General features: G+C 33.2%; 1 protein-coding gene across 2 annotated transcripts in view; it reads left to right on the top strand.

Moving 5' to 3' along the window:
- LOC133197686 (collagen alpha-1(XII) chain-like) overlaps positions 1 to 24699 on the top strand; it is a 45058-nt gene that overhangs the window by 4441 nt on the left and 15918 nt on the right. For both annotated transcript variants that reach the window (XM_061333823.1, XM_061333824.1), the window contains exons 2-6: positions 8470 to 8485; positions 8589 to 8657; positions 10901 to 11320; positions 13029 to 13157; positions 18447 to 18467. In XM_061333823.1, coding sequence (XP_061189807.1) covers positions 8470 to 8485; positions 8589 to 8657; positions 10901 to 11320; positions 13029 to 13157; positions 18447 to 18467 — 655 coding nt within the window. The remainder of the gene's footprint in view (positions 1 to 8469; positions 8486 to 8588; positions 8658 to 10900; positions 11321 to 13028; positions 13158 to 18446; positions 18468 to 24699) is intronic.

Here is a 24699-nt window from a genome sequence, read left to right as displayed (position 1 = left end):
GTCTTGTCACAAGGACTACATATGTGAAGTATAAAAGCCTTAGCACCAACTATTCGAAAGTACAAGGTTAAAGTTTTCCAAAAGTAGGTCAAACTTCAAGGTCAAGGTCAATTGGCTATAATTGTTGGTATCCAGAGTAAGTTTTTCAAAAAGTAAGTCAAACTCCAAGGTCAAAGGTCAAAGTTGTTGGTATCCAAACGAAGGTCTTGTCACAAGGATTGCATATGTGAAGTATGAAAGCCCTAGCACCAACTGTTCAAAAGTTATGGCCAAGGTTAAAGTTGGGTTAAATTTTGCAAATCTGGGTCAAACTCCAAGGTCAAGGTCAAACGGTCAAATATGATGGAACCCAAAGAAAGGTCTTGTCACAAAGAATAGTCATGTGAAACATGAAAACCATAGCTCCAACGAATCAAAAGCAAGGTTAGAGTTTTTGCTGACAAACATACAGACAGCCAGATAGACAGACGGACGGACAGGGCAAAAACTATATGCCCCCGAATCTTCGATTACGGGGGCATAAAAAAGGAATATAAATTAAATATGAAAAACTCTTACAAGTGTTTTTGTTTTGAATTACTATTCGCTTTGTTTACTACTAGTAAATCTATTAAGGACATACACAACGTAGTTTGAAATTTATTGTCTTCTTCCCTGGAGTTGAAGAGTTCCAATACTTAATGGAACTGTGTGCTACATTTTAATGTCTATATATGCTGTTGTACACTTTTTCTAAAACAAGTTTGGATAAACAAAACATCTAGAATATATGTTCAGATATTTTTGTATATTTTTCTTTGAATTACAAGAATTTTCATCAATTGATATCTTTTCAAAACCTCTGGTAATGCATGCTGATTTTTGTCTACGAACATCTGATGACAATATTATCTTAAATTAAGAATATCTTGAAAAATTATCAGTATTTAAGGTACGTTGCGTATGTCCTTAAATGCAACTTTTGTTTCTTTTAGAGATGTCAAATCTATCGATTTTTAGTGTCTTGCCGATCGAGTACTCGGTCGATATTCAAGAAAAATTCAAATTTAAAACTGTATCTCTACTACTGTATTGTTTATACTCGTTAGAAAATTAAGATAACGGAAAGCAGAGCTCTGAAAGTAGAACGTATTTAACAAATAATGATAACTTAAATATATGAGGACTATCGCATGGTTTGATTTTTCCCCAAGTACTCGAATACTTATTTTAGTAATCGATACAAGAGTAGTCGGTTTCTCGTTGACAACCTTAGTTTCTTTATTTCTAACCTTCCAACTTCTCTTATGTGGATAGAGTCCTTAGCATAACACCTTGGTCAGACAAATTGAGCATAAGAAACTCATTACAAGTGTACTTTCCATCAGATGCTGACCACAGGGCGTGCCATTTAACGGCTGCACATCTATAATGGTGAAATATATGTCAAGATTTTCTTCTTCCAGTGGCTAGAGTTATTACTTTTTGTGGATTTAACAAATGCATTATTTTTGCACGGTACATGTATATATCAGCCTTATGATATGCAGCCCGCCCTCATACTTTTTTGTGTTTTTCCCTCTCAATCACGTGGACTATCGTCAAGATTCATTTATTATATTTATGATTTAAAGTTTTTTTTAATTTAGTACATAATTTAGGAGACGATTCAAAATGTGCTTCAACAAACAATTATATGTACACTATGTCTTAATCTTAAACAAATGTGCAAGCACATTGGAACTGCAAAAAATTCTTGGACAAACTGGAGATGATAATATTTGAATAATTACCAGACATTATAGAAGACAATTAAAATATCAATTTACAAGTATGATTTTTACCTTAGTCAGACATTTAAAAAAAATAATTTCGACATGAAAAAAAATCACCTTAGTTATGATTCTAGTGTCCTACGTCGACCTAATCGTCTTTTTTTGCGACGTTATTAGTGTATAATAAAGGCATCTTTGCAATTTTTGTGTCAGTTTGACAGATTAATTCTGTAATACACTCGGCAAAATTCTTCCTGTGGTTCATTCTATACAGGTAAATTCTTGCACTTTTAACAGCACCACCCACTGCAGTGTTAATAGAAGGTAATAAATTAAGTAATGTGTCATATATATTGCTACATTCCAAATAGAGCCGATATGCATTCCAATATGATATGAATATGGGGAGAACTAATATAAAGAGAATATGGAGAGAACAAATATAGGCCACTTTTGCCTGATGTTCAATCCATGTTCATTGTATATACTTCTATGAATAAAATACTTCTTAAAACAACATGATATAAATAATATGTCTGAAAGCTGTTGTATTTAATCTACAAGAGACTACAAGTTAGTAAGACCTAAGATGTGTATTTCACAGTGCAAATAACTATAGTTATACATTCATCATGGTAATGAAAAGATAAAGTTTTATTTCAGATCTACTGTAACAAATAACTGATAGTGTCACATTCAGATGCACTGATTTCATCAGTGACGTCATGAGTAGAAGTCTGTTTTAGTAATATCAGCTGTAGCCATTTGTTACCAGTAATGTTGTGCTTTTGGCTTAATATATGACACAATTTCCTCGCTCTAGAGTTCGTTGTCTTCCTATCTTCTCAAAAATCAGCAACTTTATCTCCCATTTTCATCTATTTCGCATACTTACGATTTCACATATGGTACATATAGTCGTGCAAATGTCTGTCTTTTGCGTCAATTGACTTTGAGACTTGTTTCAATGTCATTTTGCAATAGACGTATGTAATGAACAAGGTTTAGCGTGCCAATATATTTTACAGTATTTTAATGATACTTTATCATTCAATTTCAGATAAAAGAACACTGGGGAAACTAAATTCTTTACATGTAAATTAAAAGGACCATCTCATGATAAAGGGTGTGCAATTTGGAACCACGTACAAATACGAAGGTCACACATGCAGATGGTATTTAATCTTAATTTCCATCAAATCAGCTAATGTTACAATAGAAAATTTTGATTTTAAATAAACGAACTAAGTCCTTGTAAGAAAATACTGTCATGTCAGTGTGGGGAAATATAGGACAGTGACTCCAGATTGTGTTCTTTTACCCCAGGGTTCAAATGCCTCAGCGTTCGATACTTTTACTAAACTGATGGAGGCTCGACAGGTTGACAAATAAATCCCCTCAAACTCACGTGTAAGATGGAGACAGATCTTCTCGTCAATAGCTATAGACAGACCCCGTAATCAGGGCATTGCACCCAAGATCAAAAAAGGATTCCCTTCATTGTAAGTCTTGATAAAGTGCAAAGGTAGTAAAAAACGGGAAAAGGGGTTTAAATGTCGAGAAATATAAACAACATATAGTTAACAATTGAATGTTGATATTAAAAATTATGTTACGCAAATGTGCAAATGTACTCTAGATGTCAATACTGAAAAGTAAAAATGAAAGCAAATCATACTGAATGCCAGTGTGGTCTAATCCACATAAGTTCTTAGCCAGGACTAGAGGTCTTCTTTGGAGATTGCTCCATGTCTGGGTGTATTTAAAACCAATGCCTTGTACTACTTGTCAATGTCTCGTTTGCGAGACAATTTTGAAAAATATTTTGTTTACAAAAAAAAAGGTATAAAAATAACTTATAATGACAAAATTGTTATTTTAAAATTCATGTGAAGATGTTATCAGTGATATGTTATACTGTAGGAAAGTTCCATATTCAAAGGTAAATCGTACATATTGATAGGGGTGACAAACCATTTCGACACAATCTTGATAAAAAGAAAATCATTATAAAAAATTGCGAAACAAGAATATACCGTTTAATTTTTTCCCACAATGCTTCATTGGCAATGGCAAACGAACGGCCTTCCTGGCTTGATCCTGCCGTGTTTCTTTAGATTCAATTTTTAATTCTCCACTTTCGTCCTTTTTTTAACTGCTGTGAGCGCGGCACGTCAAACGCTTAAAAGACATAGTCAACTGCTCCCCAAATACACGTTATCTAATGATACAAGAATAATTTTAAACAAATATTGACTTAAATGGCATATCAAGATCTGTTTGAATAGGCTGATTTAAATAACTAGGTAATAATGAAGGCGTTTTGGACGCCATATACTCTAGTTTCATTATTCAGTTTTATATTGTGTATGGGGACCGATGTTAGCACGAAAATACTGACATAGGATATGATGTTTTCAGTGAGTTGACTTTTTTAAAACTTGCTTTTTAAAAGTACGAATTATTGATTAGTAAACAAAAAAAGAAAGTGTTGAATTCTTTAACTTCATCGACATTAAAAATTATGGAGCTCTCGTAGTTGATAAACAAATTAATTCGCTCATTTTTGGTGACTGTTCTTCAGCAGTTTGTATAAGAATGCATTTTTGGTGAACATATTTTTGAAGGGAAGGGAAGATTTTATTCATGTTATTCGTTATGCATCCAATAAGAGATGTAGTATAATGAGCAAGCTAGTGACCAGATTAATCTCTTCTTGAATACAAAAGTCAAAGAGAAAACTCGACATGAATTCTTTAGGGACTATTTTTAACAATGTTTTCTATACACAGTGGTTCTTAAAAGCTACAATAGAGGGAACATCAATAGAATCATTGATCTAAAAAACGAATTACATAACTTATTTAAAGTTTCTTGCAGAGAATTCTGTACCTGGCCTAATGAAAAACTAAATTTATTTTTGCGTGAATTTTTTATTTGTTATATGTTGTTGATCGTTATGAAAAATTCATATTTATTCAAGTAAAACAGGCTGTTCATCGTTTTAAAAAAATAGAATACAAAATTGCTATGTTGGGTAAAAGATACCCGGGGCGTTGTACGTGCGTGTTTAAGTGTGTAACCTGTTACAGTCGTAGTAATATTTCTGTTAAAACTGGCAGATCTCTGACAAAAAGTCATGACTCAGTCATGTTTTACCGTCTGTGTGCAGTGTACATTGCTATAAATTACTTATTTATAGCTCAATTTTATTAAGTAAAGTTAAACGCCAGCGACAACTCTTCGAAAAATCAAAAGTATGCAACAATCTGCATTTGCATGAGGTCCTTTGTTATATTTCACAAGATTTGTATCTCTCTATCTCTCAAAAAGAATATATATATATAGAGAGAGAGAGGGGGGGGGGGAGAGAGAATGCCTATAAAATTCAAAGTGGTGCGGAAGCATTTCATATATACTTACAAAACCTGTGTGAGTTTAAAGAACTTTCAAAATTTGGCAGTTTTTTTAGAGGTCGGAAATACCTATTCATTAGCATGTAGTGTTGTATATTGTCTGAGTGTTTTCCCGCTAACAGTGTGATTGGTGTGTTGACTTTTCTAGCTTTGTAAATTTCAAAGCAATGGTTTCTCACATGTTTGATAGAGAAACACTTACTACATTTAAAAGAAATTTATTTTTACAATTAATTTGTCGTTGACTGAAGTTGAATGCAAGCGAAGTTTACCGATTGTTTTTAATCTCAATTCAAACTCGTATAAAAACCTGTTTGAATGAATTCTTTGATAAACATATTCTATGCTTTATAAGGCTTGGGAAATAATTCCTATCTGATTTGTAAATTTTCTCCATCAATTCAAAGCTACACGCTTTCACACGATTGTGATGGGCGTTTTTACTTGTTGTTCGCTCCGCGGTAAATCTAATTTGGTACTGTCCGAATTGGTGTAGGTATTTGATAATTTGTCGCCATTAGACTAAAATTGGGTTTCTAAAAGGACATGACCAACAGAATGTCACAAAGAAACGTTTATAGCATGTGATGCCCTTTTGTATAAGATCTATAGATATATGCCCATAAACGATAATGAAAAGATACATTTTCCTATTATCCACATGGCATCTTAAATGAATCGGAGAACAGTGGTCAGGCACGAGTCAGACACGCTATACCCATAAAACGAGCTTTTGAGTCGTTTAATTAGAAATTCAATACATTTGATAAATAATCAATTACTTTTCTCGTCGGCCTTGAAAATAAATTTTTGTCCGCTGACCCGATGGTCAGCATGCTCTTAAAAATAACCAGTCCCCCACTGAGTAATGTGACCTCTATTTCGACCGTGTCAATGGGCGTGTTGTTCGGTCTAGTGACTACTGTGTAACACATTACTCCATACTACTGTTTAATGGAGTAATAAGAGTCTGGTCGTGAATAAAATACTTCATCATCTACATAAAGGATTGAGGTGCGATTCTTTATTTCCAAAATTCAAATCTCAAATGGGTTTGGTCTTGTGGTTGTCTGGAGTGTACAATTACCATCAAAACTATATTATTTTTCTCATTTTTTTTAATACGACTTAAAGATTGCGTCTAAACGAAATCCAAACCATACACATACTGAGCAAATCTCTTCTTAAAGCAATTTTACTGATAGTCTGGACTTTTGTGCCGAGAAGACGTAAAGGACAAAATTTATCGAAGCACGGGATTAATATAAGTATATAACTGTCTCCTGAAAGTCCAACTAGTGATAATCGACATTCACTTTCAATTCTATGAATTCCCCACGTTTGCATCGATCAAACTCTACAAGCTTGCTTGTATTTCGTCTATACGTCATTGTTTGACACAAATATAATCATGTCATGCTGTAACTAGTCGTCCTGTACATATTGTCGTCGGCGACGATATGCACGTTATTGTCGACCTTCAGCACATAATGCCAACGGCTGAAAAATTGTACATGTACACATTGTCGCCAGCGACAATATATGCCTACCCCGACTGCACATATTGTCGCCCCATATCAAGGGTTGTTTTAGGATTCTTTTGTAGTTTTGTGATTTTAACTGATGTGTAAATAACCAAAAATTGTCCAATAGGCATATTCCATGAAGCATAATATCGCACAAAAAATAGTTTCTCTCTGTATATATTGTCATGTGAGTTTACAAAAATTGGTATTTAAATCAAAATTGCCCATTGCTTTCTATGAGATTGCATGTTCACTGAAAAAAAAGTTTTTAGCACACAATTGTCATTTAAGTCAATTTAACTCTAACGAAGCAGAGGCAATAAAATGCTGCAGTTACATTGTAAAGAGGAAGAATAAGGCGATGAACATGACTGGTATAAATTTATTTGTAATACATGATGTACAGGGCTACAAAATGTACCGTCACACACCCTTTACTGAAAGTCTTACATGTAAAAAAAAAAAAAATCCCTATTTATATATCAATATGTTTTTTTCTAATCACAAAACAAAAATGACTATTCTCATAAGTGATTTATAAGGTAGGGGTATATTTCCGATGATACGAAAAAAGGTTAGGTCCCTCTGAGAAAGTAAGTAAATTTGGTTCAGAGAGGAAACTAATTAATAAGATTAATGTAGATTGTAGAAGGTTCATTTACAAATAAGAGAAGAGTATAAGTTTTCCCCAAAACACAAGATATATGTTGCACAATAAATCGACAGTGTCATAATATTATTAAGAAATAATTAATATTTTTTTCTTGAAACCTAGGTGTATAATTAGATAATGAGACTATGTGAATGTTAAAAGTCCTTCTTTATGTATATATATATAGAGACATTCAGTTATCAAGATTTTGAAAACCTTATCACATTACCGTCGAGGTCGACACAACGATATGTCAGTAATATACAGGAACAGGACAAAGAGCTGTATAGGTGTATAACCACATAGTAGAAAATGGTCCAACTGTACATGTATTTAAAAGGACATAGACCATCTGTGAAACACTGATACCCTTTGCATTCGTGGGGAGGACTTTAATTAAATAGTGTCCGCAATCCAACACTGTTATTTATGTAAACACTCAGTTAATTGGATTTAATTTTTCGCAACTGAATTTTTAAAAATATTGGAATTAGTTTTTTTTTCTCAATTTTATTTCGAAAGGATATTCCGTACAGAGATTTCTCATCTGATCTTTATTTGATAAGAAATTCCAGCTGCAATGGTAAGCTTTATTACTTAGTGTTGTTTCTAATTAACATTTTGCAATATAAAGCATAAAATGTGACCGACTTTTCAAAAGAGTTGTTGTCGGTCTTTGTGTGTTTTAGGGATATGTTTTTTTCTCCAAAGTTCAAGAGTCTGGTCTCTTGTGTGCCCAACTGAAAGAGAATGCGAAGAAATAAACACTACACTGGCTGTTCAACATCTTAGTGAATATTCTGTTTAACTGTTCAATTTTTTTTTTAGAAAAGCACTACACTTAAGCTATGTAAACGGCATGATTTCATAAGTTCTGTCTGAGTGTTCTTGAACATGTATACATATTTTTTTTACTTAGAGTTCAAAATTTGTGGAACTGGTTTTCGTTCAATAAGAATCGGCTCAGAAAAACACGTGTTACATTTCTTGCATTCTTGCACCAAAGCGAATACGTCATTAATAGATATGCATACAAATTAATCTCTGATTTTTCATATTATGCAAATCATAAATTTGACAATCCAAGAATAATGAAATATGTTTTATATCTTATTTTCCAGCTTTCTTGGATACTTGGTAAGACTTGACCTCTTTAAAGCAAATAAAAATATCATTCAAATATTTTACATGCAAATTAGGAGAAGATATATGTAAATTTATTATTTTCTTTTATTTGTAGTTGTGCTTCTATTGTCCCCTGTCCTCGTTAACAGTCAAGGGTCCCCATTCCAACCAAGACCAAGGGATGGTATGTATATTTATCACATTTTTATAAAAATATTTATGCAATAACCACTCACAAAAATGAGCATACATTGAACGAAATTTATAAGGTCCTATTACCTTTTTTTATATAAATAAAGAAATATTCCATATGTTGACCCATAGGAGAAAATTGATTTAAAAAAAGACAAGTATTTGTGGCATAAAGCAGCCTCCAAATAACCCCCTAAAACTTTATCAATGAAATTCTTTTGCTTGATTTGTTTGGTCCAATTGTTTTGATGTTAGGAAGCAGTGAAACTTTCTTCCGCAATAAACACTGGCTTTACACGACAGAAAAAGGGGTAACCAAGAAAAAAAAGTATGTATTATAACGGTAAACTAGTAAAACAAAGATAGGAGAATCTAGCTGACAAAAAGATCAATAAGACTAGATCTCCAGACCAGGCTACTGTAAAGAGCCAAATAGATAACCCCCCAAAACAGGAGAGACGGGCATCTGAGGTCACGAACAATATATTGCAGTAAATAGATAAAGTTCAAAGATAAATTTAAGAAAAAGTGACGATATAAAAAAAAGTAAACATAATTTGAAATTTGTAATTTTTTTTTTAAAGGCACAATCAGCATATTCAGTGATCTGTATCTATTAATTTTTGACATGCATTTTTCTACTGGAAAGAAAGTTTAACAAATGGGAAAAAATCAAATTTAATCCTATTGCCATTAATGCTATATCGTGAATGTACAGTGTATATATATAAACTTTAGAACAATTACGATAGCTTATCAGTACAACACTAGAGTCGTATAGATGCCTACTTGACTCTAGAATTAAGGATACAAATATTGTCAAGAAGTAATGGACCTAAAGTGCACTTACGATAAAAAAGTTGAAATGACTTAGCCACGTGTTCTGAACAATATAATGAGTATCAGTGACAATCCAAACAAAGATTTAGTATGGCTATTGAGGTGAAAGAAATGGCTTAAATATTATCTTTGTCTGTAAGTGTTCCGTGAAGCTCTTCAGTTGGTTAGAGGGGGGTCTTATTTTCTGAGAAAATGTTTATAGTTCTAATTAAATTTATTCCATTCTTAAAGGTTTAGTTGTAACCGTGAGAAAAACACAATTATGATTATGGCACAATGAACAAACGCTCTTATCGAAGTACGCTATAACATTCGTATTTTAATTTTATCGAATGAAGAGTATATTGCACTGAAAAAATACACTCAATTTAACATTTTATACAAAAACAACAAATCTTACCCATATTGTGAATTGCAGTATGTTTTACTTCATTGGTGAGTAGTTGAAAATACATTTATGATTTCCCATGTAAAAGAAATAAACAGAATAGTTTCTTCACTTTTATTAGCTCACCCGAGCCTTCGCAAGTGAGCTTTTCTGATCAAAATTTGTCTGTTGTCTGTCGTCGTTAACTTTTTACATTTTCATCTTCATTTCCAGAACCATCTGGCCAATTTCAACCAAAATCTTAATTCTTAGGGTAAATGGAATTCAATTTTGTTTAAATGAAGGGCCACACCCTCTTCCAAGGGAGATAATTAAGAAAAAGTAAAAATTGGGTGGTCATTAAAAATCTTCTTCTCAAGAACCACTTGGTCAGAAAAGGTGAAAATTATGTGAAAGCTTCCTGACATATTGCAGATTCAAACTTTCAAATCATAACCCTCAGGAGTAGGGTGTGTCCACTATGGGTGATCAAAGTTTTACACGGGAATATATAGGAAAAATCTATAACAAATCTTCTTTTCAAGAACAGCAAAGCCATGATCCGTCATATTTGTATGGAAGCATCCTCAGGTTGTGTAGATTCAAGTTTGTTCATATCATGTTCCCCAGGAATAGGGTGTGGCCACCATGGGCGATCAAAGTTTTGCAAGGGTATAAATAGGAAAAATCTTTAAAAATCTTCTTCTCAAGAATAGGAAAGCCACGATTAATCATATTTATATGGAAGCATCCTCAGGTTATGTAGATTCAAGTTTGTTCAAATCAAAACCTCCGGGAAAAAGCTGGGACTATAATGGGTGATCAAATTTTACATGGAAATATATAGGAAAAAGAATCTGCTGATGAACAAGAGGGGCCACAGTTACTCAGGTGAACATTTTGGCCCATGGACCTTTTATTTATTCTGAAATAAAGTTCTCACATATGCTCAAAGAGCACAGATCATGAAATTAAAAACAATTGTTAAAAGATAGCCGGTCTGAGAGTATCACATCGTTTGATTCCAGATTGCGAGGTGGTGGACCTCATATTTATTCTGGATAGGTCCTGGAGTCTGAGGTCCCCGGAAAACTTCCAGAAAGAACTGAGTTTTGTAGCCGATGTAGTTTCCGTCCTCGACTTCAGTAAGTCACGTGTTTCTGTCATCACATTCAGCGACGATGCCGACCTCAACATTCAGTTTAATGAATACAGAACACTGAGCAGTTTCCAGAATGCAGTCCGAACACTCCCCTGGGTTGGAGGTAACACTTATACCCATAAGGCCATAGAGATGATGTTAGGTGAATATAAAAACCATATTCAGACCCGGGCTGGCATCACCACAATAGGAGTGGTCATCACGGACGGTGGGTCCACGGATCCTTACAAACTGGAGGACGTGGTAAAAGTAGTCCACAACGACAGAATAGAGATGTACGCTATTGGTAAGTAAGAACTGATGTTTTAAGCATCAAATGCACAAGTTACTCATTTGTTCTTGTTCTTTCCCATCGTCTTTGACCAAAGACATTGAAGAAATCTAAGAATAAATTTTATATTCCTGCCGAACATATAGTTACCCTTTCAAAATCTATTTGAGGTAAATTTATTACCAAAAAATGATATTTTTCATACTCTTCAATAGCTTTTACATATTTACTAAAACTTATGGGTACAGGGTATATAATACTCAAATACTTATTAATTTTATAATCATGGACTCTATTGGTGATGGATATGATTTGATATTCACCAGAAATATATCAATATTGACCGAGGCGAAAGAAGTAAATTCACTTAAATTCACTTAAGGGAGTAAATTTACTTGAATCACAAAGTCGTACAAAGCTTCGCAGCTTACCCTGGTTAATGATTGATTGATTTATTGTATTTTGATTGTTTGATCAATTGTATTTTGTTTAAACCGAGTTGGCAGTATTTAAGCCATATTTTGGCTGTTGATGAATACAGATCGTTTTCGAGCTCTCCTGGATATTTTGTTTCTCGACAATGTTGATGACTCAGCAAAAGTGGTAGATTCTAATGCTTATAGAGATTTTTTTCTGATGAGAACTGCGGGGTATCATCACCATAATTGGGTTTTAGCTAATGTTTATGTTAAATAGATAAGTTCCTCCTCTTCCCGATAAGGACACTCGTGAAATATGTTTGATCTTGATAATTTTATCAGCATGTGGCGCGTATGGTACACCCTAGTAAGTGTGTAATGACATGTCATTTAAGATTTCTTTCTCCAGGCAGTGACCTACATACATAAATACATAACTGACCCAATCATTCTTATATGTAAATAATTCTAAGCAAGATTTTAACGAATTCAAGAAATCTAAATTAATTGGGACCAATGGTGACCTTTACCCTCCTGTCCTATCTATATGTACTTAGGTTAGTCGTAAATTATTTACATAACAATATTTGTCTTAGACACCTGAGGAGAACATTAATTATACGTCATGAATTTATAATCTTATTTAGACAAGCATTTTGAATTTTAAAAATCAGATTATTGTAGTATAATGGGTTGAAGCTGGTTGTATATTAATATCATAATATCATCTGTAGTGTATTAAAATTGTAAATTATCTGAAAAATTTGAGTTTTCATGAACTTATTTGATATTTTGAATTTAAATTAACAGATGTTCTGTAGCGTATTAAAAAAAGCTTAATAGGAATCACAACTATTTTCATTCGATGTATCGCTATTTTCTTGTAGAATGTAAATCTTGATAAATTATTATTCTTTCGTTCAAGTAAGACAAGTTTGAAACGATGATTGGCACATGAAAATGTCTTTCATATTGAAAAAAAAAATTCAAGGTACTTATATATAGTTTGAGTAATGTAAATGCAATTACATAAATTTTACAGAAGCTTTAAAGGGATGTTCGCCAACACATATTCCAGGATTTGTGTTTGCATTTAAGTTTCAATTTAATAAGACCTCTGAAAAAAAATGCCATGAAAAGATTTAAACATAAAGCTTAGTGTAAAAAATGACGGGGACGTTCTTTACATACGAAGAAGATGACGGGGATGTTCTGTACATATGTAGAAGATGCTTTTTTATTAGTGTTGAAGAACACAAAGACATGTAAATAAAACATTATCAAGACATAGATTCTTTCTTCAGGTGTTGGCGATGAGGTTAACCAACAGGAACTAGAGATGCTTGCTACGGGTTTTGACCACGTATACCTCCTTAACGACTTGAATTCTCTTTCTACAATTCAGGATAAATTGGTTGGACGTTTTTGCCGAGGTAAGACATACCTGTGGTCCCAGGTCATAACCCAGACGCCTCTTACCTGACATGACAGTTTTCATTTCTTAAAGAAGTCCCACACAGCTGTACAAACTGTACTCTCTTGTCTGTATCATGCACTACCTATGAGCTCCCATTATGTAGATAATTAATTGTCTAAAATTTCACATCATCTTGACCTTTATAGTTCGTAGTAGATGCCATCTACTTGGAGTAGGCAATTTGTCAGCCTTAGATACAAATTAGACAAAGGTTCTAAACTCTCGATATCTTTTTTGTATCTACGACTGCCACAGCCAGCAAGGAAAATGCATATTAATATGCTCTTATATACTATTACACGTGTACAGCATTCTTGATCGTATTTTATTTGTTGAAGAATATTTTCTTAAGCAATGTTATTGAAATCTATCTCCTTTCTTTATTTTGTAGAACATGCATACCCCAATCCCTATCTTTTCAAGACAGATAAAGTAATAACTCATTACTTTCAAACTGATAACAGACTAGCTCTCTTTATACAAAATTTTTATCTCAAAAGTGTCTTTTACATGTATTTTTGGGAAAAAAGTGTTTATTTAATAGACATAACTTTTTTGGCCCTGTAAACTTCTGAAAAATCAAATCTGCTCAGTTTTAGTTGAAAATACATTAAATTTTACTTGGACCTTTAAAATTGAAAAACATAGCAATTTCACAGAGCCTGTTTTTCAATACCTGGCTTCGGGGCCACCAACATATAAAAAACTCAGCTCAAATCTTAGCCTCAAATCTTAGATTTCTGCCTCACCGGAAATTTTCCTAAAATGCTGTGCCACCAACATTTCTGAGATTCGTCTCACGTAAGCTGAGATTTGAGAAAAATCTTAGACTTATTCTTGTTGTTATATGCGACCTTTTTTCTTATAATGCACGAAGTTGTTGAATCAATGATTGAATATACATTTCAGTTAGTTGTTTATGCAATATTTTGGTGTACATTCGCAAAAATACACATTCAAGACTACCTTCGTCTTTTATTTGCTGTTTCGAGTCACTCAACGGAAAGGATTCCATTACGCTCTCTGCGACAATAAATATTCACCGAGTCCCCGTAAAATAATCCGTACAGAAGAATAACACAAAACATATCCAAACTTTATAGTCTTGGTTCGTCTGTCTACATAAACACACAAAAATATACACCGTGGCGTCACTTCCGCCATTGTGACGATTACAAAGAGTAGATAGGCGGATCAAGACTATATATTTACAGGCCGATTACACATTTTTTTCTTTTATTTTGTTTTGTACAAAGTCAGAAATATCTATTACATTTTACTCTCCATAGCAAAAATGTTTTAAATATAGGTAGTTTTTGTCCCTATTTAGAATAATTTTTTTAAAAAATCATCGTTTCAAGCGATCAGAGAGAATAGATTTTACCGCCGCGAAATGATGACTTTAATACTGCAAACTCGGCATTAACAATGATAAAGAAAACACAGAGTGATTTTTTTTCTAGCTGATTAAATCCTTATTTTCTCACATGATAATTTTCTTGAGTGTTCCGTAAAATTCGTGCATAAGTTGCGACAGAAAAAATGTCCAAGGCGAGTAACATTATTACAATTCAATTCAATATATACATGTATGCTTGGTTTTACTTGAACCCATTATCAAGAAAATTTCGATACAAATTGTTTAATGTCAGTTATTTCAGGTACATGTATACACACCCCTTCCACCGAAGAAACAAAAAAAAAAAAAAAAAAAAACCCGGCTGAAATTGAACTATACGGACATGTGTTAGGACGAGGCTAAATAACATATCACATTTTCCACGATCCCGTGAGTAATGTCACAGGAAAAATAGTCTTCTTTTCAGATATAATATATATAATAATAATTAATTTCAGATATAATAACAACATATATAGTGAGCAATATTCGTTGTTACACTGCATGGTTACCTAAATCAATCTAACAATCACTTATCAAGTGACGATTAACTGATTAATTCCCATGAAAAGTTTCCGCACGGCGTAATCATGTACTATTTGAAATTAGGACCATACTTGTCTAATCTCAAAATGTAACTGGTCGTATTAAAAAAAGTCTGGTTTATTCTTTCAAATAATATAAACGGTCAGGGATTTTTGTGTGCGATGCATAGTGTGTATAAAGCAGATTCCCATACGCGGATCTAGAGGGGGAGGTGGTCGCCCCCCCCCCTCCCACCCCGGAATTTGCATGCAGAGTTATCAAAAGTATATACTGAATCAAATAAAAATTGATTTTGGACAAACCCCCCCCCCCCCTTGAAAACGTGCATGGACCCCACCACTACCACAACGAAATAGGTTTTTCACGTTTGTGAAACGGATTTTTTTTCTTTTCAAGAAATTTTCGGGGTTTGATACTTTTGGGGAAGCAGTTTTGCTTGTCAAGAAATTTCAGGTTTGGTTTTTTTTTTTGACTTGGATGGACCCCCCCCCCCCAACACTGGAAAGAATTCCGGGATACCTATTCTCAATTAGGAATTTTATAGATTTAGTGAAGATCCAGATTAGACAGATTGCTATCATCAGTGATTAATAAATGGTGATTTATAAATTATTTTGAAAGCATAGAAATTTTTTTACACAAAATTTTGGACAATGTTCTTTTAATATTTGCTTATAATTTACACAAATAGTATATACGTATATTGTACAAGTAAAAAATAACTACCGGAGAAAGAACAAAGAAGAGGCTGTGGAGATTTAATATTATCTAATCATATTTTCTTTTCTGATATACATGTATATATAATGTGAATTGATAAATTTGCCTGATCATGAATAGCACACTAAAATATGAATTTAATTAATAAATGAAAATAATTCTTGCATGAATGAAGATATACATCTTATGTAAAACGTGTCGCAAGAATATTGCTTTTATTCCTTATTATTATTTTTTTTGTTTCAATGCGTGGATAATATTATGACATTTTTTACATGTGCGCAAGCCCCCCCCCCCCCCTCTTAAAAACGTATGATCTTGTTTTGGAAGAAATAAACATGCTCTCTGTGTTTGCACGGTAATTTCATGTATTCATGGATTAACCTGTGCACTGTCATAATATTTGCAACCATTTTACCATGAAATAATTCCGTGAGATTTTATTTGAGACTACTATGTACCAATCTCAAGATTTTCTGAGAAATCTCAGATTTTTTTTTCAGCTGAGTCGGAAAAAACGTTGGTGGCACACACGTTTCAGAGAAATCTCAGATTTGAGAAAAATCTCAGATTTAAGAAAAAAACTCAAAAGATAAGTCTGAGTTTGAGAAAATATTTCATTGGTGGCACAGTTTGGTGAGAAAAACTCAAATTTTCTGAGAAATCTCAGATTTGAGAAAATCTCAGCGTTGGTGGCCCCGAAGCCTGGACTCTCAGAGGAAATTCTTTTTATAGGAAATGTAAGCACTAAGTCTCTACTTTATAATGATGTTTGAAATTGGACATTGGGACTTGGTCAGTAAATTGGTATGTACAGACAGGGCCATTTTATGTATAAAGTGAACCTAACTCTTTTAAACTAGGAGTGACTTCAAGATTTTTGTAGACAATACCATTTTTGAAATTATTTGCTCATGAAAAATATCTATAATTTAGTTTTTAAAAAGCTATATCTAACGTAAAATTTAAAATTCTGCATATATCAAGGCAAAATTGTCAACTTTAGCATGTGCATTATCTGTGACGAGACCTTTCCAAATGTTTGTATGATTTTTATGCCTCGCCATGAATACAGCCGGGACATAAAGTGTTTGTCATGTCCGTCTTCCACTCTTCCGTCTGTCAAACTTTGTGTTTAAGCTCACTTTCAAAGAAATTCTTCAAAATATTTTTATTAAACTTTATTTACATATTGATGAGAGCTATTCAACTGCATCAAATGTTTGGATCTTGATCTTCCCTTTGATTATAGTTGTGTTTAGCTCAATTTCAAAGAAACTATTCAAGATATTTTTTTCTAATTATATATTCTGATACATATTGGTGAGAACTATTCAACGGTATTGAAAATTTATGACCTTGACCTTAACTATTCTTTATTTTACATTAGGCTCAGTTTCAAAGAATTAAAAATATCTTTATCTAAACACTTGCACTGATACATATTGGTGAGAATTTATCAACTGTGTCATTTATTTTTTACGTTGGCCTTCTCTATAACTTTTGACTTATTATTCATAGTGTTTAAAACTATGTTTTACAGAAACCATTCGAGATATTTTCATCAAATTTGACACATTTATACAAAGTGGTGACAGCTATTCAACTATGTCATAATTTTCTGACTTTATCCTTTTCTTTGACTCTCTGACCTTGACCTCACTAATCTTCATTTACCCTAATCTTGAACAAAGAAGCAAGATACATTTCTAAAGAACCCTGGTCGGGGCATTTTTGTCCTATGGCGATAATTGTAGTTGACCTCAGGTCCTTGAAATTTGACCTTCTTTTCAAAAACTAAAACCTTGGCCATAACTTTTGCAGAAGAGGCAAGGCCTTCAAATTTTACCTGTGCATTACCCGTGACAAGTTTTCTGGTGTTTTATGAATTATGACCTTGAAGTTTGACCTTCTTTTTAAAAATTTTAACCTTGGCTGAAACTTTTCACCTTGATAGATAGGACGTTTATATTTTACATGTGCATTACAAGACCTTTCCAAATATACCATGTTGTTTTACCTCATGACCTTGACCTTGAAGTTTGACATCTTTATAAAATTTTACACTTGATCGTATTTTTGCACCAGAAGAGACAGGGCTTCCAAATTTCTTACGTGCTTTAACTGTGATATGATCTTTCAGAATGTACTATGAATTTTGACATAATTAGCTAGACCTCGATGTTTGAAAAAATTAAACTTGGCCGTAACTTTTGCATCAAAACATATTACTTAAAACAACATTTTTAGTATGATAGACAGACAAGACAGGACACACAAGACAACTACAGTATTCCATAGATCATTGCATCCCAATCAATAAGTTCCCAACCACAATTCTCTGAGTTTGCTTGTTTATTGTTTGTATTTTAATTGATTTGTCAAATATCATATTAAAAAAAAACATACACAGAGATTCAAGCTTGAAACAAATCGACGGAAAAAAAGTGCTAAAAATGAGGATTGCTGCGAAACCTCTATGCTTATGTTTGTTCAAGTTTCCGTTTCCAAAAAAAATTCTTGAGAAGTAAATTACAATTATTGAAAGATCATCTGACTTATCTTTTTAATTGTTTTTAGGAACCCCAGCCCCTACTCAAGGTAAGTAATTTAATAGAAATTGATAAATATTTATATAAAGTGTGAACAAAGGCAAAATGTCTCGTGAAAATTCGCAACATGATTTTGGTACTGAAGGCACGGTGACACAGATACCTATGGGCAATGTGAGATACCCGTCTCTGATTATAGCACAGAAACTCGAGATCTTTTTGTGTTGACATCTCGTCATATCAGATTTGGCGTGTTTCCCTTGGTTCAATGTTCTTTTTATTTACTCAGAATAGTCCAAGAATGCCTCTACTGAGGTGTAAATGCGACTCCCTTTTTCGTTTTCTTTGGGATATGTATTTAATTGAAGCCAGATCAAATGAATGTCAGAAATAATTTGTGATGAAATTTTGTGTTTCAAAAAATGTTTGATAGAAACCGGTATTTAAGTTTTTATATGAAAGAGGATTGAAAATGATATCTGTAAACCTTTGAAGTTAATTAAAATAAACTAATATCTGATTGTGTGTTATTCTTTTGTGTATGGAAGCCTATTGTCCAAAACCATATTTATTACATTGGCCAAAATGAGTAAATACATGTAGAACCTCGATATGTATCAGCACCGACATTTTTAACCTTTGCAATCAAATACAAGTCAATTTTTCTCCATGCCCCTTTACTATTACAAATAAGTTAAAAGCATACTTCATACTTCATACTTGAAAATGAATCAACTAACTGCCATGGCCAGGCTAATTCAAACATTGTAAACTGTGAGATTACCATTACTTATCATTATATGTATTGCCTATACTTTTGATACAATACCTGTAAGAAAAAAAACACATAGTTTTTATATATCCTTCATACAGAGTGATAATAAAAAGAAACTAATCGTTTAATGATGAATTTAAATTATTATTGTTTTGTAAGTAAGGTGATATAACAGATATTTTAATCATTATATCCTTAAGATAACCAATACGATGATTATTCCTCTGATGCACCACTCTTTTTACCAGGATATAATGGTATTTTTTGTGTTACAGATCAATACACTGCTTGTAAGTGACAATGGCTAAAAACAAATCAAATTTCTTTTCATCTTCAACTTCTGAAAAATTTTTTTTCAGACTTGTAAATTTCATTTTCTGTTAACCGCACATTCTATTATTAATGACTTTGAAAAATGTCTGTATGGGTATGCTAGTGGAGTATCTTGTAGAAGGTTGCTGTTGATGTAGTAATGCCAGTGCAGGTCAGTACAGGCTATGCCAAAATGTAGACGCTATGACGAATTTTGAGTTTAACCTAGTTTTAGGACGTAGTTGTTATATCCTGTGACGTTTTCAGAGTTGTTACTAAGAAGAACGCTAACACAAGATGACTTTGGTTTTAACCCTTCCTAGCTGTCAATTAGAATGTAAACAAAGTAAGAACTATACCGCTAATCGCTAGCTATCGTGCACATAATAGCCAATCAAATACCAATTCACTAAAAGTATTTCTGAAGTTCACTTTGTTGTCAAACTCTTTTATTTTGAATTTCTATCACATCTTGAATTAATCATAAAAGATAAAAGAGAAGCAATATAAAAGAATTCCAGAGAATATTAGTAAAAATTCTGAGAAATGAACTTAAAAGATTCATGATTTCATGATTACATTAAAGCGTGTGTCAGCAAGACTGCCAACGTGCTTGTCTTCCTCGATGACTATTTAGCGTATCAGCAGCAGTACCAGCAGAATATGGACATTGTTACTGATTTTGTTACTCGGCTTACTAGAAGCATAGGACGTGATCACAAGTTTAAACTGATGCGAAAAAATGCTGTTCTGTCTTTTCCGAATATTCAGAATTTTTTGGGCGCTCTTCGAAGCAATCATGTAAGTCCTGGATTATCAAATGACAGAAATAGTTTGGATAATGAATTGAAATCGGGTTCTGTGAATATTGTTGTGGCTATTGGATTGCCTTCCAAGGGTTTTTTTCATCAACGGCCAGATAGACTTGCACCTCCAACTTATATTATAGGTAAGTGAACTTCATTTTCCGTTAGTCTATTAGCATTTGATGTAATAATTATTTTTAAAAAAACTATCAAACCTTCTTTTTTCTCTAGGAGTAGGTAAAGAATTGACAAAAGACATGTTAGAGCAAATCGTCCCATCATCAAAGAGTTTTCTTGTTCAAAACATGAATATGTCAACACAGATTGTCAAAGCGTTAGCCTTAGAAATGTGTACAGGTAAAGAGTACATTAAATGCCCAAATTTCGTGATTATACTGTCAGAACTGTATACTATTTATTTAATGCAAGATTAGAAGTAATGACCATTACGTGAATTTCTTTGTTAGGTTGTGAAGATGTTGATTTATATTTTCTATTGGACACGTCTAATAGCATAGGACCAGAAAAGTTTCAAAGAGAATGCCAGCTGGCGTCAGATTTGATAAAATCAATGGGTATGAAAAATGGTCACTCCTCCATCACTACGGTAGATTATAGTGATACATCAGAATTACACGCTTACACAGATATTACACAGTTCCCTTCCTTAGTTTTGTCCAAAACTTGGAGGGGAGGAAACACTATGACCCATCATGCACTAGAAATGGTTCTTAAAGCTTCGGCGGGAAAAACGAACAGCAGACGACAAGTAGGAATACTAATGTCAGATGGCGCTTCAACTTCCCCAGATCGGACAGAAAGAAGCGCACTCAAAGTTCACAAAAGTCAACTAGAAATGTTCACTATTGGTATGTTATATACAAAATCAAGAACGTGCTGAGAAAACTCCTTAATCTTGGTGAACTTGTTTTGTACTTTTTTATATTTCTTACCGTATATTTTTTGACATTAGAATTTGTCAAATAAAATAAATTTAAACTATTAGACATTGCGAGGGTTGTCCATAAAATTTGTAGTCAAATGCTATAATTTTCTTAATAATGACCACACTGTCAAACGTGTACAATATTTTAATATAGACCATTATTTAGTAAATATATAAAAATCAAAACATCAAAAAACATCAAAAAATCAACACATTTTTTACGAACGTTATAGGTGTAAATACTTTGTATATGTTTTCTAGGTTATTTATGTTGTTTCTTTGTGGTAGTAGGTGGGGTTTGAGTTTAGAGTTGCTTGGCTTGGTTTGTTTAGTATGGTTGTCGTGAGGGTGTTCAAAAACTTTTGAGTAGTAGTCTTCGTGACTAGTACTCTTATATATCGTCACTTAAAAGAAGACATAAATTTAATGAAATTTATCAGATGAAATGGAAATGGAAAGAGATGATTACAAAATAATCTGAAATAAAACTATCATGATTATAACAACATATATCACAAAAGAGCACAAATTGATATTAAGACAATAAAGTAAAGAAACATATGATAATAAAAGAAAAGAAACAAGCAGACATACCTTTAAAGAAGACTGGTTGAATTTATTTGGTGAAATGGAAATGGAAGGGCAAATATAGGTGAACAGAACCTTTATATACTCGCAATCCATTTCATTGATAACCTGTTCCTTTCTTGATATCTTAATCTTAATCTTCTCTAAGTCCACCAGGTACTCTGGAATCATGCTATCAAGATTATCTATTATTTATGGTTATGTTATATAGGATTCATTAATTTATCTACAAGAACTTAGTATCATTACTTACATGTACAATGTATATTCATCCATTTTAAGTTAAATTTTCTTATATGCAAGCTGCACGACCCAGTCTGACGTAAAGCTATATAATTTCATAACGTCAAAGATATGAATTTTGAATTATCACATGTTCGTTGACACAAGCTATTTCTTTTATTTATTTTTTGATACTCTGCAACACTGCCAAATGTATGCGATAATATTTAAAAACAGAACATAATTGATTAAAATTTTAAAATTCAAAACAATATACAATAATTTATGAGCGTCATCGGTGTACACACTTCATATACACAGGCTACACAGCCAAGCCCGACATTGTGCTAGATTTTAGCAACGTCATGAATAGGAATATCATGTTTTCATCAAATAACAATGTTTTTCATCTTGTAATATTTACACTTGCAAATGTTTCCCCCTATATAACACTATTTGAACAAGGCGTTTTTACATCTCTATAAAAACAAGTTTGGGTTCAAGAGGTCACATGCTAATTAGTGCGCATGAATACATTGACCTCCTGGGAACTAGGTCACTACTTTTACTACGAACGTAAACAAAACCGTCTGAAATCAAATAAAAGGTGTTGTTCACACAATGTCGGATGAAAAAAAAAATCATTTTCGTAAACAAAATAAAATCTGTTCAAAAACAAACTTTTTTTTATTACAAAAAACTTTTTTTATTCATTTATCATAATATACGTCTGCTTTCAACCCCCCCTACCAAAACATAACTATCATGGCTGAGTTTGGAAATTTTGAACTCTGTGATGACGACCTGTTGCTGTACCTTCTCTTTGATAATGATATTCTGGCCGCATTGGATCTCCCTTTTATGGCCCCAGCAAGCGTTGAAGAGACTGAAGAGGTCGAGAAGGAGCTGAAGATGTCTGATATGGAGGGACTTCCTAGCCCTGGTATGCCCACCCCCCCTTCTAAGAGATTTAAGTCAATGACCGAGGAAGATCTGAAACAGTTTGAGGACTCCAGACAATCCATTTCAACAAAAAGAAATACTCAGTGGGGAGTGAAACTCTTTCAAGGTACATATGTTATAAGTACCTCTAAAAAAAACTACAAACAAGGAATATAAATGATAAACAAATTAAACCAATCAAAATTCAAACAATGCCGATATCAATATATCCTTGTAAATAAGGCAAAGGTATGTTCTACAAGTATATTTACAGTATAACAATACATTCACCAGCACAAAGGCATACCATATTTTTTCTGCAGTTTCAGCAGGTGGTTCTAATGAAAGAATTCAATGTATTTCAAACAAACAAACAAACAAAACATAACAGAAATGCAGTTAACTTACAAAAATAAAGTATAATTTTTAAATCAACATAAAAAAAAAACAACTAAACATGCAAACCAGTAAACAGAAAAACTACAAACAAAAATTTAACTATAAAATAAATAAATAAAAATTAACATGATTAATGCGATCAAAATCAATGATTTAAATAAATTCCCTTTACAATTTATAGATTGGCACTTGGAGGTCTTTTCTGATGTTCTTGATTTCAAAACTGTCACTTCTGAGATCCTTGCTGAAAAACTGAGGAAATTTTATTGCGAAGCCAAACCCAAATCAACTTCAAAAAGGACGGCAGAGTTAACAGTTGCACAAGCTGAAAATTATCACAAAAATAGTTTAAAGAATCTTCGCGCTGCAATCAATAGGCACCTTCAGGATTTGGGTAGATCCATCGATATTGTTCGAGATAAGGAATTTAAAACAGCGAATCATACTTTAGATGGAATGCTCAAATCCCTGACAAAAACTGGTGCATCAAGGGCCACCAACCATAAAACAGTCATTCATCCTGAAGATCTTCAGCGCATCTCTACATATTTTCTTTCTGCTCCGCATTCTCCAATTGTCCTTCGCCAGTGTGTTTGGTACAATTTGTCTATTCATTTAGTTACAAGGGGTTTAGAGTTTCATCATCAATTACTAATGGATTCTTTTCAATTTCACAAAGATGAGAACAACTTAGAATACATAACTCTTTGTCACGAAACACAACAGAAAAACTTCCAAGGAGGTATTGCATCTGATGAAGCTCCTTCTGGAAAGCGTATATACGAGGTTCCTAGAAGTGAAACCTGTCCTGTAAAAATGTTGCGCTTGTTAATGAGCAAGACAGATCCCAGTGCTACAAGTCTATTTAATACATGTTTCAAGGATGCCCTATTGAACTCTGGATCTGACCTCTGGTATACTTCCAAACCTTTGGCAAAGAGATCATTCAGTGGCTATATGTCCGATATTTGCAAGTCATCTAAATGTCTGAAGTCTTACACCCCTCACTGCTTGAGAGCCACGGCTATTACTGCAATGAGTGATCATGGATTCGAGTCACGACAGATAATGTTCATGAGTGGACATCGTAGCGAAGCGTCTCTAAAAACCTACAATCGAAATTTGTCAAATGAGCAAAAAAGATCCGTAAGTTCATGCCTGTCTCTGCTAACAAATCCTGATCAAAATGGCAATCATAGCAACACCAACCTTTCGTGCAGTGCATCCACGACGTTCACTCCATTAGCTTCTTCCTCCGTTTCTCCTCGTGAACAAGAAAAGCATTTCTCTG

The sequence above is a fragment of the Saccostrea echinata genome, unplaced genomic scaffold, assembly GCF_033153115.1.
Source record: "Saccostrea echinata isolate AGI-Se365-2 ecotype Australia unplaced genomic scaffold, CSIRO_AGI_Sech_v1 ptg000030l, whole genome shotgun sequence".
In the NCBI taxonomy this organism is placed as follows: domain Eukaryota; kingdom Metazoa; phylum Mollusca; class Bivalvia; order Ostreida; family Ostreidae; genus Saccostrea; species Saccostrea echinata.
The sequence above is the reverse complement of the archived record's forward strand: the minus strand, read 5'-3'. Positions and strand labels throughout refer to the sequence as shown.